Source organism: Choloepus didactylus, chromosome 9 (genome assembly GCF_015220235.1).
Source record: "Choloepus didactylus isolate mChoDid1 chromosome 9, mChoDid1.pri, whole genome shotgun sequence".
In the NCBI taxonomy this organism is placed as follows: domain Eukaryota; kingdom Metazoa; phylum Chordata; class Mammalia; order Pilosa; family Megalonychidae; genus Choloepus; species Choloepus didactylus.
The window spans coordinates 22,025,036-22,040,126 of record NC_051315.1 but is presented as its reverse complement, the minus strand read 5'-3'; the positions used below and the strand labels follow the sequence as shown (position 1 = coordinate 22,040,126).

At 47.2% G+C, this 15,091-nt stretch overlaps 1 protein-coding gene across 5 annotated transcripts in view; it reads right to left on the bottom strand.

Annotated features, from left to right (window-relative positions):
* MGAT5 (alpha-1,6-mannosylglycoprotein 6-beta-N-acetylglucosaminyltransferase) overlaps window positions 1-15,091 on the bottom strand; it is a 367,093-nt gene that overhangs the window by 205,579 nt on the left and 146,423 nt on the right. For 3 of the 5 annotated variants that reach the window (XM_037850477.1, XM_037850478.1, XM_037850480.1), the window contains one exon: window positions 8,583-8,965. In XM_037850477.1, coding sequence (XP_037706405.1) covers window positions 8,583-8,823 — 241 coding nt within the window. In that variant the 5' untranslated portion in view covers window positions 8,824-8,965. The remainder of the gene's footprint in view (window positions 1-8,582; window positions 8,966-15,091) is intronic. The other 2 variants (XM_037850476.1, XM_037850479.1) reach the window with 1 other exon arrangement.

The following is a 15,091-nucleotide window of genomic DNA, read 5'->3' as shown; positions in this document are numbered from 1 at the left end:
GTGGTAAGATCTGAAGTTTGGGGATAAGGAGTATTTTCATTTTTTATTTCTTCTTCAGAGTTCCTCATGTGCTTTCAATTTTACATAAAAAGTCACTGTACTTTCACAATCAGAAAGGGATTAAATGCTATTTTTAAAAAATTGCAACATATATACAACTCAAAATCTCCCGTTTTAACCGCAACCACATTCAAGTGTACAATTCCCTGGTGTTCATAACATTCTCAACTCACTGCTGTTGGCAACACCCATTACCCCAAGTTAAATGCTATTTTAAACATATAATACAGTGAACTCCACCCTCAGAATCAAAAGATCCTGGCCACAAGTACCCTGATCCCTGGCAGAAACACCTCCCTTGCTGACCCTCACAGCATTTTTCATTTGAATGTTTAAAGCTACACAAAGGATAATTCCCCTACAGGTTCTCTCTCACTCTGCAGTTGCTGCAGGCAGCTGGGTGGCAACACAAAAGGGTGCTGCACGCTCATCAGGCAGCCCTGACCAGCCTCCCTCCCGGTGAAAAGCCGCTGCCTGAACCACTGACCTCCACTTATACCTGGAAGTGAATGTTGTTCCTGAGATTCTGCAGGGAGAGCCATTAGTATTTTCAAGGAACTTTCTAAACAGCAGAATCTGAGACAAGATCCTCTCAAGGCCTGTTGGTGAGACCCCGTGCTTTATGGAAGCTGTGAATGCACAGAATGGAGCTCTTTGAATTTTCCTAACACCCGCCAGCTGCGTGGCTTCAAGCATCTGAGCCCTTTTTCAGACGAGGAAAGGACCCAGAGGTACTGAGAGGTCAAGCTCCTTGTAGCTCAAGGTCCATGCCACCAAGGGGCTGGGCGGGGCTGGGACCCACAGATGGACCCCGGCCCAGGTCCTGCCCCACGAGGAAAGTGCAGCTGTGCACACTGCTCCTTCTTGCTCACCACCCTTGACCAGAAACATCACCACTCACCACACCGTATTCAGAGTCAAAGCTGAGCTCGGCCACACCCAGCCAATCTTACAGTCCACAACAGAGCATCTTTGAACATGACTATGACAATCACATCACTTGTCTCTGAAATGCCAAATCACTCTGTGCAACTGGCACACCTTTAGAAAGAGGCCTGGGGAAGAGCCGAACTGCACCTCTCCACGCTCTAAGAGTCCTGAGCCCGGCATCAGTGTTATGTTTAATAGCAGTCACAGGTGTACCATCCTCCCCCTTCCCTGTGTAGGATGGAGGCAAGCCTGCCTTCTGGGGCAGAGTCATTTCCTCTCATATCTGGTTAGCCCAACCCCCTGTAATTGCTAAGGACAGCTGCCTCAAGATGTTCTGGAAACCAAATGTTCAACTCCAGGTCTACACGGATCACAACGCAGGTATGTACTGGCCAGGGTTGGTAATAACCAATAGTAAAGAATGTACTTTCCTAACCCAGGTGCTTCATAGGCCTTGTCACATGCAAGCCTCACTCACCCTAAGTGATATGACAGCCTCTACTTTACAGAAGAGGAAGCAGGCTTACCAGAGACCACTGACCTGCTCAAGGTCACACATCTAATAAGGGGCACAGACCTACCACAGCCCACATATAAACACTCCCTAAACTGCCTTCCAGAACAAACACTGGTTCCCATGTCACAATCATGCATAATAGTTACTTAGGGGTTTCCGGGATGCAGCTTCTGGTTTTCTGCTGCTCAAAAAACATGACTGTGACTTTCCAATTAATCCCAGCTCTGGGTACACCACACAGACACTCACAGGTCCCTGCTGTCATTTGCTCATGCCTGCAACACCTACTGTGTGCCACTCACAGGTTCCTGCTGCCAATCACACACATCTGCAATACCTACTGTACATCAGACAAGACACAGGTCCCTGCTGCCATTCACTCATGCCTGCAACACCTACTGTGTGCCAGACATTCACAGATTCCTGCTGTCAGTCATACACCTGCAATACCTACTGTGCGCCACACAGACACAAGTTCCTGCTGCCAATCACTCACGCCTGCAACACCTGTGTGCCAGACATTCACAGGTTCCTGCTGTCAATCACAAGCCTGCAATACCTACTGTGCGCCACACACTCACAGGCTCCTGCTGCCAATCACTCATGCCTGCAACATCTATTGTGTGCCAGACAAGACACTCACAAGTTCCTGCTGCCAATCACTCATGCCTCCAACACCTACTGTGCGCCAGACACTGCATCAAGTCCTGGGGGTACAGTGGTTAAGAGCAGGCAAAAATCCCTGCTCTCTGGAAGCTTTCCTTTTAAGTGGGGGACAGAGGATAAAGGAATATCATCAACAGGTGACCTTAGGTAGTTTAAATGCTGTGAAGCAGGAGAATGACTCAGGGTCAGGCATTTAAATAGTAACAGAGAAAAGGAAGTGAACTGGAGGGAGGGAGCACACCACCCAGAGGGAACAGCAGACACAAAGGCTCGGAGACAGGAAACCACTTAGTCACCATCCAAAAGCCTCTTTCCAGAAGACAGCTGCGGTGCCAAGGCACACACGAGTAGGGTGAAGAACTCCTTAGGGTGGCAGTAGCAGCAGGAGGGCTGTCTAAGCAGTTCCGACAGAAAAAGACACCAGGAGGCAGCTGGAAAGAGGGAGCGGGAAACTGAGGACCCCTCCCTTTGGAGACTGGGACTTTCTGAGCCGGACTGTCTCATCCCTTTACATTTGTCTTCCGCAACCCAGGACTTGAAAGTAGTGGAGTGAGGTCCTGATCGCAAGGGGAGTAGAAGAATAAGCCTCAAGCCTTCCTAGAGGCCCTTATTCTGATTTTACTCTGATCACCTAAAATCTCTCCGTGCTCCACCCGGGTGTGGACCCGCGGGGCTGCCCCTCCGCCACAGGCCTGCTGGGAAGGCCCCAAGCCCCAGAGGCCTGTTTTTAGGTACACTGCTTCTCAAAGGAGAAAACCATTTATTGAATCACACCAGCCACGTCACCGTAGAGTAACCCAGGCGTCCTTAGACACAACAAACAACCCAGCTATTTTTTTTTCTCCCCTACCAGTTTCATTCTCAGTCCAAGAACAGGGTATTTCCCTCAAGGGCAGGCAATTTCTCCTGAAGTGATTTTGGTTTTCCATGCCACAACACAAAAGTCCCAGCCCTCCAAAAAACAGTCCCTTGATCATATTTATAGGAACAGAGGCCAAAAGAAAAAAGTAAATAACTTTTTAAAAATAATCATTATAGGCATGTATCTCTAATTAAATACAACATAGGGTGTGTGTTTTTCCTTCTTTTTCATAGGAGTGAAATGAAACAGGTAAAAGCTCTTGTCAATCTCAGACATTCCCTGGGTCTGCAACACAGAGCAGCCTTTGGTGACCCCGCCAAAATCATGGGGAGAAGCCGCCCCTGGATTCGGTGCAGAAGCCTAAATGGTGTGAAGACCTAGGAAACGGGCATCTAGGCCAATGAGGGACACCTCTCCATTCTCCCCTGAGCAGCAACCACACACTCTGCCCTGCTTCCCAAACTCACCGTCTGCACTCAACAACCGCCTTAAGGAAAGAGGGGGAGCTTCCTTCCCTTGTTAGCTTCTCTCCTCCCCTGCAGGTAGTCGTGGATCGCCAGGCGGGCGGAGCCAGCACCAGGCAGGAGCCTCCGGACCTGGTTCTGGCACAAGAGCCTCCCCATCACCTCCCCCACCCTCCCAACACCTGCCCCTCACCCCGGGACCCCTGCCCGTGTCTCAGACCTCTGCACCTTCCACACTGCTCCTTGCTCACTTTGGGCCAGGGCAGTGGCCTCTGTTCTGCCCCTGGATTCACATGCCACCCTGGGGCCTGGCACACTCTGTGCTTTCCGCCTGGTGTGCTTTGCCTCACACCCCGTCCCCACCCCCTGGCCGCTACTGGGTATCATTCAGGTTAAACAGCACCTCCCCAGAAATACCTTCCCTGATGTCTCTCAGGTACCTTTATCACTTCCCCCTGGGTCACTTCCCTTCCTGAAATTTACTACCAGTGGACAATTGCTTGTTTATTTATTATTTCTCCCATCCAAAGGGAACACGGGAGAGCAGGGACGTTGTCTGACTCTTTCCTACTGTATCCCCAAACCTGGCACATACCAGCTGATGACACATACGTTTCCCATGATGCCAGGCTTGGAGAGGAGGAACGGTCAAGGGGAGAGTCGAGACCTGAGATCGGGGAATCAGGAGACGGGCAGAAGGAAAGGAGGGGCAGGCGGGCAGGACCCAGAGGTGGGTGCTCAAGCCAGGCAGCCTGCACACGGGATATGGGGAGTGAGGAGGTGGGGCCAGCAGGGAGAAGCTGAGGGCCCATAGCTGCCGCGACCAGAGCTGGTTACTGCTCCCACGGCAGAGCCCCGGGGCCCAGCGAGGCCAGCTGATGGGACCCGTCAGGGTTAACTCAGTGTGGATCACAAGGGGGAGTGTCACATGCCATCCGCCTCCATTACTGTTCATTAGACAACAGAAGTGGACCTGGGCTGCCCTGTTAGGTAAGAGGTGATCACTGGGGATCAGAATTTGGGTCAGGCCGTCAGAGACAGGGATCAGTTCAGTTCGGAAACAAGAACAGCATTGAGTGGGGTGACAGCATTCATTGACGCAATTTCTGGGACATCGCTGGCAGGCGTGGCCCCCCCCCTTGCCATGCTGGCCTGGGAGACACAGCTGAGGCTGAACCGGGGACAGTCCCCACAGCTCACACAGTCGGAGGCTGAAAGCCAGTGTGTTCCCCTCTGGGCTATGGAGAGACACAAAAGCACCCTCCACACCCCAAAAGTGAGGGCTCTGACAGACCCCCACGCACTGCACGGGAGACATTCGAGGCACCACTTTTGACTTACCAGCTCCCAAAATATGTTCATAAGTTCCTTTACAATTCCCCAAAACAAGGACAGACAAGGTTTGAAGGTTCTTCTAGTATTGTTTGAGTATTAGTCCAACTGACACCAATAGCAACAGCATGCATCCCACTCAAGCATCTCAAGGGCCGATACCCCACCTCTAGGTGCCTCTAGGACCCCAGCCACACAGCCAGGATACAGCAGAGCCACACCAGCTGGAAAACCGCTGCTCCTCACCATTACAGCTCTCAATCTGCCACTCAGAAGAAACATTTCCAAAGGACAGGGAGACACTGTATTTGAATGTTCCTTTGAAAGAGATCCCTTGAGTGAATCCAAAGTCATGGATGAAAGAGATGTGGGAAAAAAAATCCCATAGGTAGAAAGACTGACCCAGGCATTATCTAGATCATGGGCTAACAAACATTTTTGGTAAAGAACCAGCTAGTCAATATTTTAGGCTTTGTGGTCTCTGTTGCAATGACTCAACTGTACCTGTAGAGCGCAAAAGCAGCCATGGATAGTATGTAGACGAGCAGGTATGGCTGTGTTCCAGTGAAACTGATCTACAAAAACAGGCACCAAGGAGGATTTGGTCCAAGGGTCTTGGTTTGCTGACCAGGGAATCCTGGGAAATTGTTGAGCCAAGGAGGGACGTGACCCGATGACCGTTTGCAGAATGAACTATGGCGACAGCTGAGAGATGGATTCAGCATGTTTTAGCTGTTATGCAGAATAAACACTAGCAGTCTCATTTTTCTCTGTTATTACAGCTGTTTCAAAGAAATGGATGTGACTCTGTATCAATAAAACTTTATTTCTACAAACAGACAGAGGGCCGAAGTTGGTCTAAGGGCCATAGTTTGTTGAACCCTACTTTAGGATCTTAAGTCAGAGATCCTAATCAGTCAATAATAATCTAAAATTAGCTACTAAAAGTCTTCAAACACCTGCCACAGCCACAGAAAACCCCCACTATAAAAACCCTTCCATCCCAAGATGTCAATCATGCCAAGGTCAGGAAACCCTGTCTTAATGGGATTTTACCATATGATGATCCCCAATACCTCAAGCACATATGCACAGTCCAGTTAAATCCCAGAAACTCTGCTCCAAAGCCACTTTGATTGGCATGTCAAGTTGATTTGATGAAAAAGAAAGACAGCAGTGTGAGTAATGGGGCATTTTTGTTTGTTTCTGAGAAAAAGAATAACTTTTCCAAGGTCCATCTATAAGGGGAAAAAATTTAAATAGGTAATTTCTATGGTGTCTTTGAGCCCCAAAGCTCTATGACTCTAAGCATATAAGGTGGTGGAAATTCTAACCTCAACTCTGGGAGTTTCTGGTAATTTTTTTCATAAAATAATATCTCTGTGAAGTTGATGACTTAAGAATCTGTTATTGCCCAGTAGAATATGGAGAACAGCCAGCTCTGAGAATTTTAGCAGTGCACTGAAAAAAAACAGCCAAAATAACTAGGGAAATTGATAATCTACAAATGTACTATTCATGTGGCTTTTCTCTTCCCATTGATGTTATGTGATAGACTGAGATAAAAAGGAGGAGGAAATTACTACTGAACTAGTCCCTTTTCTCCCTGTTGGAACTGAATCACAAAAGACATGTTCAGGTGTTAATCTGCACCTGTGGGCATGCAACCACTTGTAAACAGGACCTCTGAAGATGTTATTATTAGTTAAGGTGTGGACTCATCCTGCCTGAATAGGATCTTCAAAGATCCTATGTAGATGAAGCCAAATTGAATCAAGTGGACCTCAGTTCTTAAGAATGGAGTCCTTATGAGCAAAGGAAATTTGGATACAGTCAGTAGAAGCCAGAGGGAGGAGAAACCTCAGAGAGAGAAACTGCCATGTGAGGGAGAACTGTCATGCCCAAAATGCTACAGATTTTGGAGAAAGGATGGCCTTGCCAATACCTTGATTTGGGCCTTCTGGACTCCAAACCTATGAACGAATAAACTCCTGTTTTTTTTAAGCCAACCAATGTGTTGTACTAGTAATAGCAGCTTTGGAAAATTAAGCCAGCCCCACAAACACAAAATATGGATGCAGGGAACCAGGAATTTAAAAACATCATAAACAAAAGGCATGTGGCTCGTTAGGTAACAAAATGATGAAAACTGTACCCTCCTCCCCCAGCCGCCCTGGTGGTTCACCTCCACTACTATGGAAACATCACCGAAGATCTAGGTCAAGGAGGAATTTTAAAATGAATCCGCCACAAAACCACCTAGTTGTTTTTCAACATGGCTCTCAAAACAGTCTCGTTTTTTTCACTCCATCAGATCCAAAATGGTGACATGTTATTCCAATATATAAAAAGCCAAAACCTACGGACACTGACTGTCAAATCTTGAAGGGATAGATTAAAAGCAGGTACTGCGTAATGCAAATAAGCACTGAAAAAGAATTTCTACATTGTTCTTGAAAAGCAACTATTTTCTCCTTACGAAAAAAATACATGACACAGAAAAATAAACAAATTCCTTGGACTTCTTCAAAATGAAGAAATATATGTATACTAGAGCAGGGTTTCATGTGTTTGTACATTTGGTCATAATTTGAACCCTGCATACTTCAAGGAACCTTCCTTGATGGGGTCACAGAGAGTAACACCAACTTTTTCTACCTCCCCCAGCCCCATTCTTGTATTTCATTTATATTAAATGTCCCAGACTCTAAGACCACTGAAGTCAGATGCAGTGGTTAGACTTTGTCAATGAATAGTAACAACAGATCACCTAATACAGACCAAGTCCAATCTGGAAAAATCAGTGGTGACAAGACAGCTGGGATGTGGATCTTCCAAAATGCAGTATAATCCAAATTTCATTTGCAATTTTTGTTTAAAAATTTATTTCTGAGTGTATATATAAAATACCAGAAAGTTATACACAGAAATGTTATTTGCCCCTATTTCCTGGAGTGTTAGATTTAGATGTGATTTTCTTCTCTTCTTATTTTTTCTAATCAACAGCTTCCAAATTTTCTTTATTAGATAAACTGAAAGATCCTTTTCCCAACAGGAAAAAAAAAAAAAATAAAGTTACATTCCATACACGTCTCTTTTTTAACCCTACCTCATTTCAAAAAGGATTTGAGGCATGTGAAGAAAAAAAACAAAAGCAACAAGAAAAAAAAGATTTCTTTCAAACTAGGGGAAAATGGGGATAAGGGCAAGAAAGGAGAGTAGTAAAATTTAAAGAGTCAAAAGTTAAAAGTTAAAGCTATTAGCCAGCAAGAAACTCCTAAGCTCCTGTACACTGCCTAGAGGGAAGCATTCATTTGGCTCTGAGTTTCTTGGCATCCCTAGAACCTTCTAACCCATGCCTCCCTAACTCTCCCCCACCAGCCTTAATTAAGTTTTCTTGAGGGAAAGATAATGAGAATATTTCTCTGCATTCCATGAACATACTCCCATATGAGACCATACATTCCAGAAAGGTGTTGAAGGAGGAGGAGCTACCTACAAGTTAAATGCAGCCCAAAGACCCCTGACTCTGGGGGTACGCTGTCTGTGTATAGGAGGCTTGGAAGACCCAAAGGGCATCATCATTTTAACTCTCTAAAGGTGCATTTCTGCATGCAATTCATCAAGGAACACCACGAAGGCAGCATGAGGAACGCACTCCATCCGTGTCAAGGCCAAGTCCTGGGAGCCTCTGGGGTCTCTTCCAGGCAGAGCCGCCCTTCCTGGGGAGACCCTGCAGCCCCCCACTTACCGTAAGCCGTCATGACACCCGCGTAGGGCCCGTCCACCACGTTCCTGTTTTCTTCGGCCAGGGCCTTAATGTACCTCTTGCTGAGGTCCAGGATCTGCTCCCTCAGCATGGAGCTGCTCTCAGGCTGAGTTCGCTGCTGGATGGTAAAATGCAGGAGCATCATCCCCCAGATGAAGCCAAAAGTCACCAGGAAAAACCCCAGCTTCTGCGAGGACAACTTCCACGGGGTGAAGAGACCCATTGCTCTCCGGCAACTTCAGCTGCCCCAGGCTCCTACAGCACAAAAGGTGGACATGAATTCATGGCGCAGGCTGGGTCTGCCGGCCGGACGGTCTCACTCAGGCTCCTGCGTCAGCCGACGTCCCTTCCTCTGTTCCATTCTGCTGTGGAGAAGGGGGACAGTTAGCAAAGGGCTCGTGGCAACACACAGGGAGACAAACCAGAAGCCATGTTTTCACTCACATGGCTCTAAAATGTGAAATTTTTTTTTTATTATTGTTATTACGATTATTTTTTTTTAGTTGCTCACTGGTTCAATATTTTATGCTCCAATTCAGGATCTGTAAGCTGGGAGGGAAAACTGGACTAGGAGACAAGAAGCTGTGCAAATACAGCAAGGGAAATGCGTGCCGGAGGGTGTTAACAGGTATGGTGGGGCTATTGCAGTCTGGACCAAGTTCAAAAAGGAAGCTTGTTTTGCAAGGTGGAGAGGAGAGGGAAGGCTATTTCACAGAAGGTCAGCAAAAATTCAAGTGGAGGGTGGAGTTCTGTCACCATCTGGGCCCTTTTGTGCGCCTGTAACTTGAGTTTACCGAGTCATTATTACGAGCTTCTGGCAGGAATTAGAGCAGGCAGCTGGAGAGGTGAGCAGGAAAATGGATGCTCCCACAGGGGTAATTAGCCAAGGGAAGGGAAGAGAGTCCCCTTTCTACTGAAGGCTGGCCAGCTTCCAGGATCAGTGTTCAGACACAAGAGGAACTTCCCAGGCCGCTGGCGGCGGCGGCGGGGGGGGCTCCCCCTCCTTCAACAACCCAGAGGAGCTCAGAGACTTTCAGCTCAGGGTCTTTCCCTGCCATCTCCTTGGGGTGAAAGCCACCCCTCCCTGCTCAGTCCTAGGCTTCAACACAGGAAAAGAGAGAAAGCTAACAGTCTGCTCTTCTGTGGTTCTCACTTTCACTGCCACTATCGGGCAAAACGAGAGGTTAAAAGGCACAGTGTCAGTACTAAGGGAACCAGATCATATTTGACACCCGCATGGATGGGGGCAAGATCGTAAATTGGGGCTTGCCAACAGGTGGGGCCTTAGCACAGGTTGCAAATGGGTTACTGGTATGCTAGAGAGCCATCTTTCAGCCAGAGTCCTGGGCCCACGGATGAGCCACCTGTTGGGGTTTTACTCATGTCCCCCACAAAAGGCATGTTCAGGTCCCAACCCCTTGGTCCTGTGGGTGTGAACCTGTTTGTAAACAGGACCTTTTAAGAGGTTGTTAGTTTAGATGTGCCCAGACTGAGTGAGGGTCTTCACCCAATGTGGCTGCAGTCCTTGTAAGCCAAGGAAATTGGATAGAGAGGAGGCACGAGAAGCTGCCAGAACCCTGGAGAGAAAGGAGACAACCCCTCCATGTGCATTACCATGTGACAGAAGAGCCAGGGAACCTCCAGATTGCCAGCCAGCCAGAAGATGCCTAACCCAGAAGGAAGCAGGCCTTCCAGCCTCTGGAACCATAAGCCAATAAATTCCTGTCATTAAGCCAACCCATTGCATAGTATTTGTTTTAGCAGCTGGGAGAATAAAACACCACCTTGCACATGGTATCGTTTTCTAAGGATGCCACAGGAAAGACTGAGCACTGCCTACCCGCCAGGACAAATCCAGGGCATATTTTAGAATGTGCATATGCTTTAGTTCAAAGAATTCTTCTTCTGAAGCGGCCTAAGAGAAAATGACAGCACGGTCTTGGAACAAATCGATTCCAGTCTTCAGTACAGGGAATCTGGGTTGGTCTGCCCTAGCCTATCAACAGAGTAAGGAATAGTTGGTAGGACTGCTACTAACTGTAACAGTACATGGTAAATACTAGCTATATGCTGCAGGCAGACATCAAGCCAAATGCTTTTACTGCCTCAGCTCATTGAGTCTTCATGAGTCTTATATGGTAACATCTATTAATATTGAGCCCATTTTATAGATGAGAATGCAAAGGCACAGAGATTAACTTGGCAAAGGTCAGCCTGCTACTATGCGGCTATGGAGGGATAATCTAGGGAAGGCCCAGGGGTCAGTACACCATACCTTCTCCCCCACCCCTCAACATTCCCCTCACAACCAGATGTCCCCACATGGCCAACAATGGCTTGTACATTTTTAAGGGCATGAAAAGCAGCAAGAATTTGTGATGGAGACCTTATGTGGCCCACAAAGCCCAAAACATTTATCATCTGTTCCTTTAAAGAAAAGTCTGCAGACCTCCGAAGCCCAGGGCAGTGGTTCTAAAGGTGTGGGCTCTGAATCAGCAGAGCTTGTCAGAAATGCACATTCTCAGGCCCCACTCAGACCTACTGAACCAGCTGGGGGTGGGGGTGAGGGTAGGGCCCAGCACCTGTGTTTTAAAAGCTCTCCAGGGGATTCTGGGGCTTACTGAAGTTGGAGAGCCCAGATTCAGAAAGACTGACCCAAGTCAACGCATTTCATCACTTCGCTACATCACCAGGCTGCCAATACAACCTGACTCAAACCACACCTGCCACTGCTGTATGACCTAAGTCCCCCTGTCCCACCATACTGCTGTTCTTCTCATGATAAACCCTGCACATCCTTCTTCAGGCAGCAGGCCCTTCCCATCCTCTGCTGACAATCCAAACCCAGCCTGTTCTCCAAGCCCCAGCTCAACCCCACCTGTCTCCTACCATCTTACCCTCCAGCTCAATCAAACACTGCTCCCCTCCCAGTCTGAAATCTTCAAACACTTACCTCCCTTGGACTATTTACCAATTTTGGTGTGGATCCCATGAAAACCTTTTAAGGACACTACCCCACCCCCCAAACACACATACACACACACATTCCTTCTCAGAGAAAGACACAAGCTGCAGGGGCACAATAAAGTATCTGCTGACTTAAGAAACTTGTCATCCAGGACACTGTTGTACTTTATGCAGCCCATCTAAATGCAGCCAAAGGAAAGTCACCTTCTTCTTTCCTTTCTCCATTCATTCTCAAGTATGTGCTGAGCACTGCTTCCATCAGGCCTTGGGGGCTGAACAATGAACCTCACCAACCGCTCCCCTCTAAGTGGGTGCTACGGCGAGTTCCGCAGGAAGCCGCTGTCCTTACTAAGCCTGCTAACCGAACGTGGCAAGCTTCCTCTTAGATAAGTCACAGCCGTTCGTCAATTTTACCCCTGAACTGAAGGGATTTTCCCAGGGCAAGTGAACAAGATGTTCTATCAAGAAAGATGGTCTTTTGGTGATTTTCTTTTACCATTTAAGGACTGAGCCACCAACACTGCCAGGAAATACTTGTCAAGTTTTAGAGAGGAAGCCCACTCTGTCTTGCAAAGGGTCAGAACCACCGAGGTGGTACATTCCAGGAACAAAAAGACAGCCATGGAACCCAGCCTGGGTTAAATTACTCCAGCTCAGAGACATGCAGATTTGGAGTGAAAATCCCTGGCGATGAGGAGTTCCACGCACAGCTCTGATTATTGAGGACCAAGGCTTTAAGTGACCGTAGAACTGCCAATGAATGTGCCTTTCTTCCAGTGGAATCTGTACTTTAAAATAAGGGAAATATATTGGCGTACACACAGCACACACAGCGCACACAGAACTAAATTAGAATTCATCTCTATTCCCGCTGAGAGAGAATTTTACAAGACTTTTCAAAACCAATGTTCAGGAGACATCCCTGTGGCCCACAGTACTGAGAGGCTGATGATGAGAACACAGGACGGCTAAGACAGAACCACAGGCCTCAGCAGAGGGTCCTGGTGCCACAAAAGGGCTCTCAGTAATGGCCACACAAGTAATTGAGGGGCTCCAGAACCAAAGTGAGCAAAAAGGCATTGTTCAGGCTAAGATCTGTCAGATTCTAGACCTTCTAATAACTGGATCCCCTAGTGAAGTGAACCCTTGGGCACAAAAAGGACTATAGAGTATATATTTTAGAAGGCCTTAGTGCCAGCCAGTGACAGCCTGAGGGCGTGACTTTACCACCCACCTCTAGAAGGAAGTCTGCATGTGAGCCTGTTTGCATTGAATTAACCTTCCACGACCACTAACTTAGTATGCACCCCCCACCCTCCATCCCTGTACTTCCTAAGGAGCAGCATTCACCTCCTTCCTTCCCATTCACTTCCTTCCTTCCCACTCATTCCTCAACACAACATAACCTGGTTTCCACCTTTCCCAAAGCGGTCCAAGATCTTTGGCAAGGAAATGGGTCCATTCTCTGAATTTAAGAATGAAGGCACACGAAAAGATAGTCAACATCAAAAGCTGTCAAGGAAATGCAAATCCAAACCCCAAGGAGACACCACTTTACACTCCCTAGGATGGCTAGAATAAAAAAATTTCAGATAACAAGGGTTGGTGAGGATGTGGTGAAACTGGAACTTTCACACACTGCTGATGGAAATATAAAATGGTGCAGCCAGTTGGGAAGACAGTGTGGCAGTTCTTGAAACGGTTAAACATTTCGTATGTTTCCATCTGACACAGCAGTTCCACTCTTTGGTATGTACCCAAGAGAAATGAAACTGTATGACCACACGAAGAATTATACATAAATGTTTACGGCAGCATTGCTCATAAAATACAAAAGGTGAAAGAAACCTAATGTCCATCAACTGATGGATGGATAAGTAAAATGTGTATATCCATACAATGGAATATTACTTGCAATAAGAAGAAATTAGGCACCGATACATTATATGCCATGAACCCTGAAAAAATTAAGTGAAAGAAGCCAGTCAAAAAGGACTAAATATTATATGAGTGCATTTATATGAAATGTCCAAAATAAGCAGATCTACACTGAGAAAAAGGAGGTTAGTGGTTGTTTAGGACTGGAGGAAAAGAGGGGAGAGGGCAAGGGTTGGAGGTGATGGTTAAGGAATTCAGAGTCCTTATTGGGGTCATGAAAAACACTCTAAAATTGACTGTAGTGATGGTTGCACACATCTGTAAATATACTAAAAGCCACTGAATTGTACACTTTATTTAAATGTCAGTTACATGCTATGTGAGTTAAATCTCAAAATGGGAAGGGAAGGGAATGGAAGCCAACCTCCAAAGTTGGGGGCAGGAGGAGAAGCTGTGCTTGGAGACGGACAGTTAAGCCTGGTGGGCCCACTGCAACCCCAGGAAGGACCCAGCCCCTCCCCTCACTCCCTGCAGCCCAGCCCCCACCAGGCTGCACCGTTATGACAGGCTGACCACAGGCCAAGCAACTGAAGGGAGGTACACTGAGAGAACAACGTGCCCCCAGTTCATCAGACATGGTCATTCTTGGAAACTTCAGTATCCTGCTGACTGATCTCCTGGTCTGCTGCACCTGGAAGATGCCAATTTTTCAAACCACCTGAGAACACCCTGAAAATCAGAACCCAGTACCTACAAAGTGAGAACCAGACTGAGGAAGCAGTTCCAAAGTCCATGGAGGCCCCGTTTCTTATAACAGAACCTGTTTCTTCAGAAGGCAAATGAAGTTCAAAGTGCCTGTCACTTTGGGAATGGGGCCAGCCCCAAACACACAGATTTGGCCTTTTCCAGCAGATTCATAGAGCAATCACATCACAGCTCGCTCATCTGACATTCACGTGGGACAGGGCTGCTCTGACTTTAGCCATTCACCTCTCTCTTTTGTCCTGACCACATACCACCTGATTACTTATTATTTTTCTTTAAATAGTGGTTATTGGAGCAATAAGGACTCACGATATTGTAGATCTGTGATGCTCATCCATGTTTGCCTAGGGAAATCCCACCCACGTTTCAAGCCTCCTGTCTCCAGCCTGAAGAGTCCCTGATGCCCCAGCCCGAGGCAAGTTCATCTTCCTTTGCATCTCACCACACCTTGTGCTCTTTCTAAAGAGCTTCTCACTGACGCTTTACAGGATACTCCCTCGTTTCATCTCCCCTGAGGGGTTTGTAAGATCCCACCGATGGGAAATGCTGGGAATGGCTGTACCTACAGTGGGCAGTCACTGAGCTTCTGCTCCATGAAAGGACAGGATGGTGGAAATGAGATGAAGTAACACAAAGGAGAAGTGACCTTCAAAATGCCTCCTGCTGGTGGGAACAAGAACTTGGGCACTCTGACTACACTCTCGCCTTACCATAGGAAGTTTCTACCCTAAGATCTTGTCACATAGCAGTGAAAACGGTTATGCAGTGAAGATGGAGTTAAACTAAAGTGGATATGGTGGTGGATGGGTATGGAAAGAAGAAAAAAAAAAAAAAGGGGAAACAAGTTCCAAAAGAAAGCTCTATAAGGGGCAGTGAGTGGG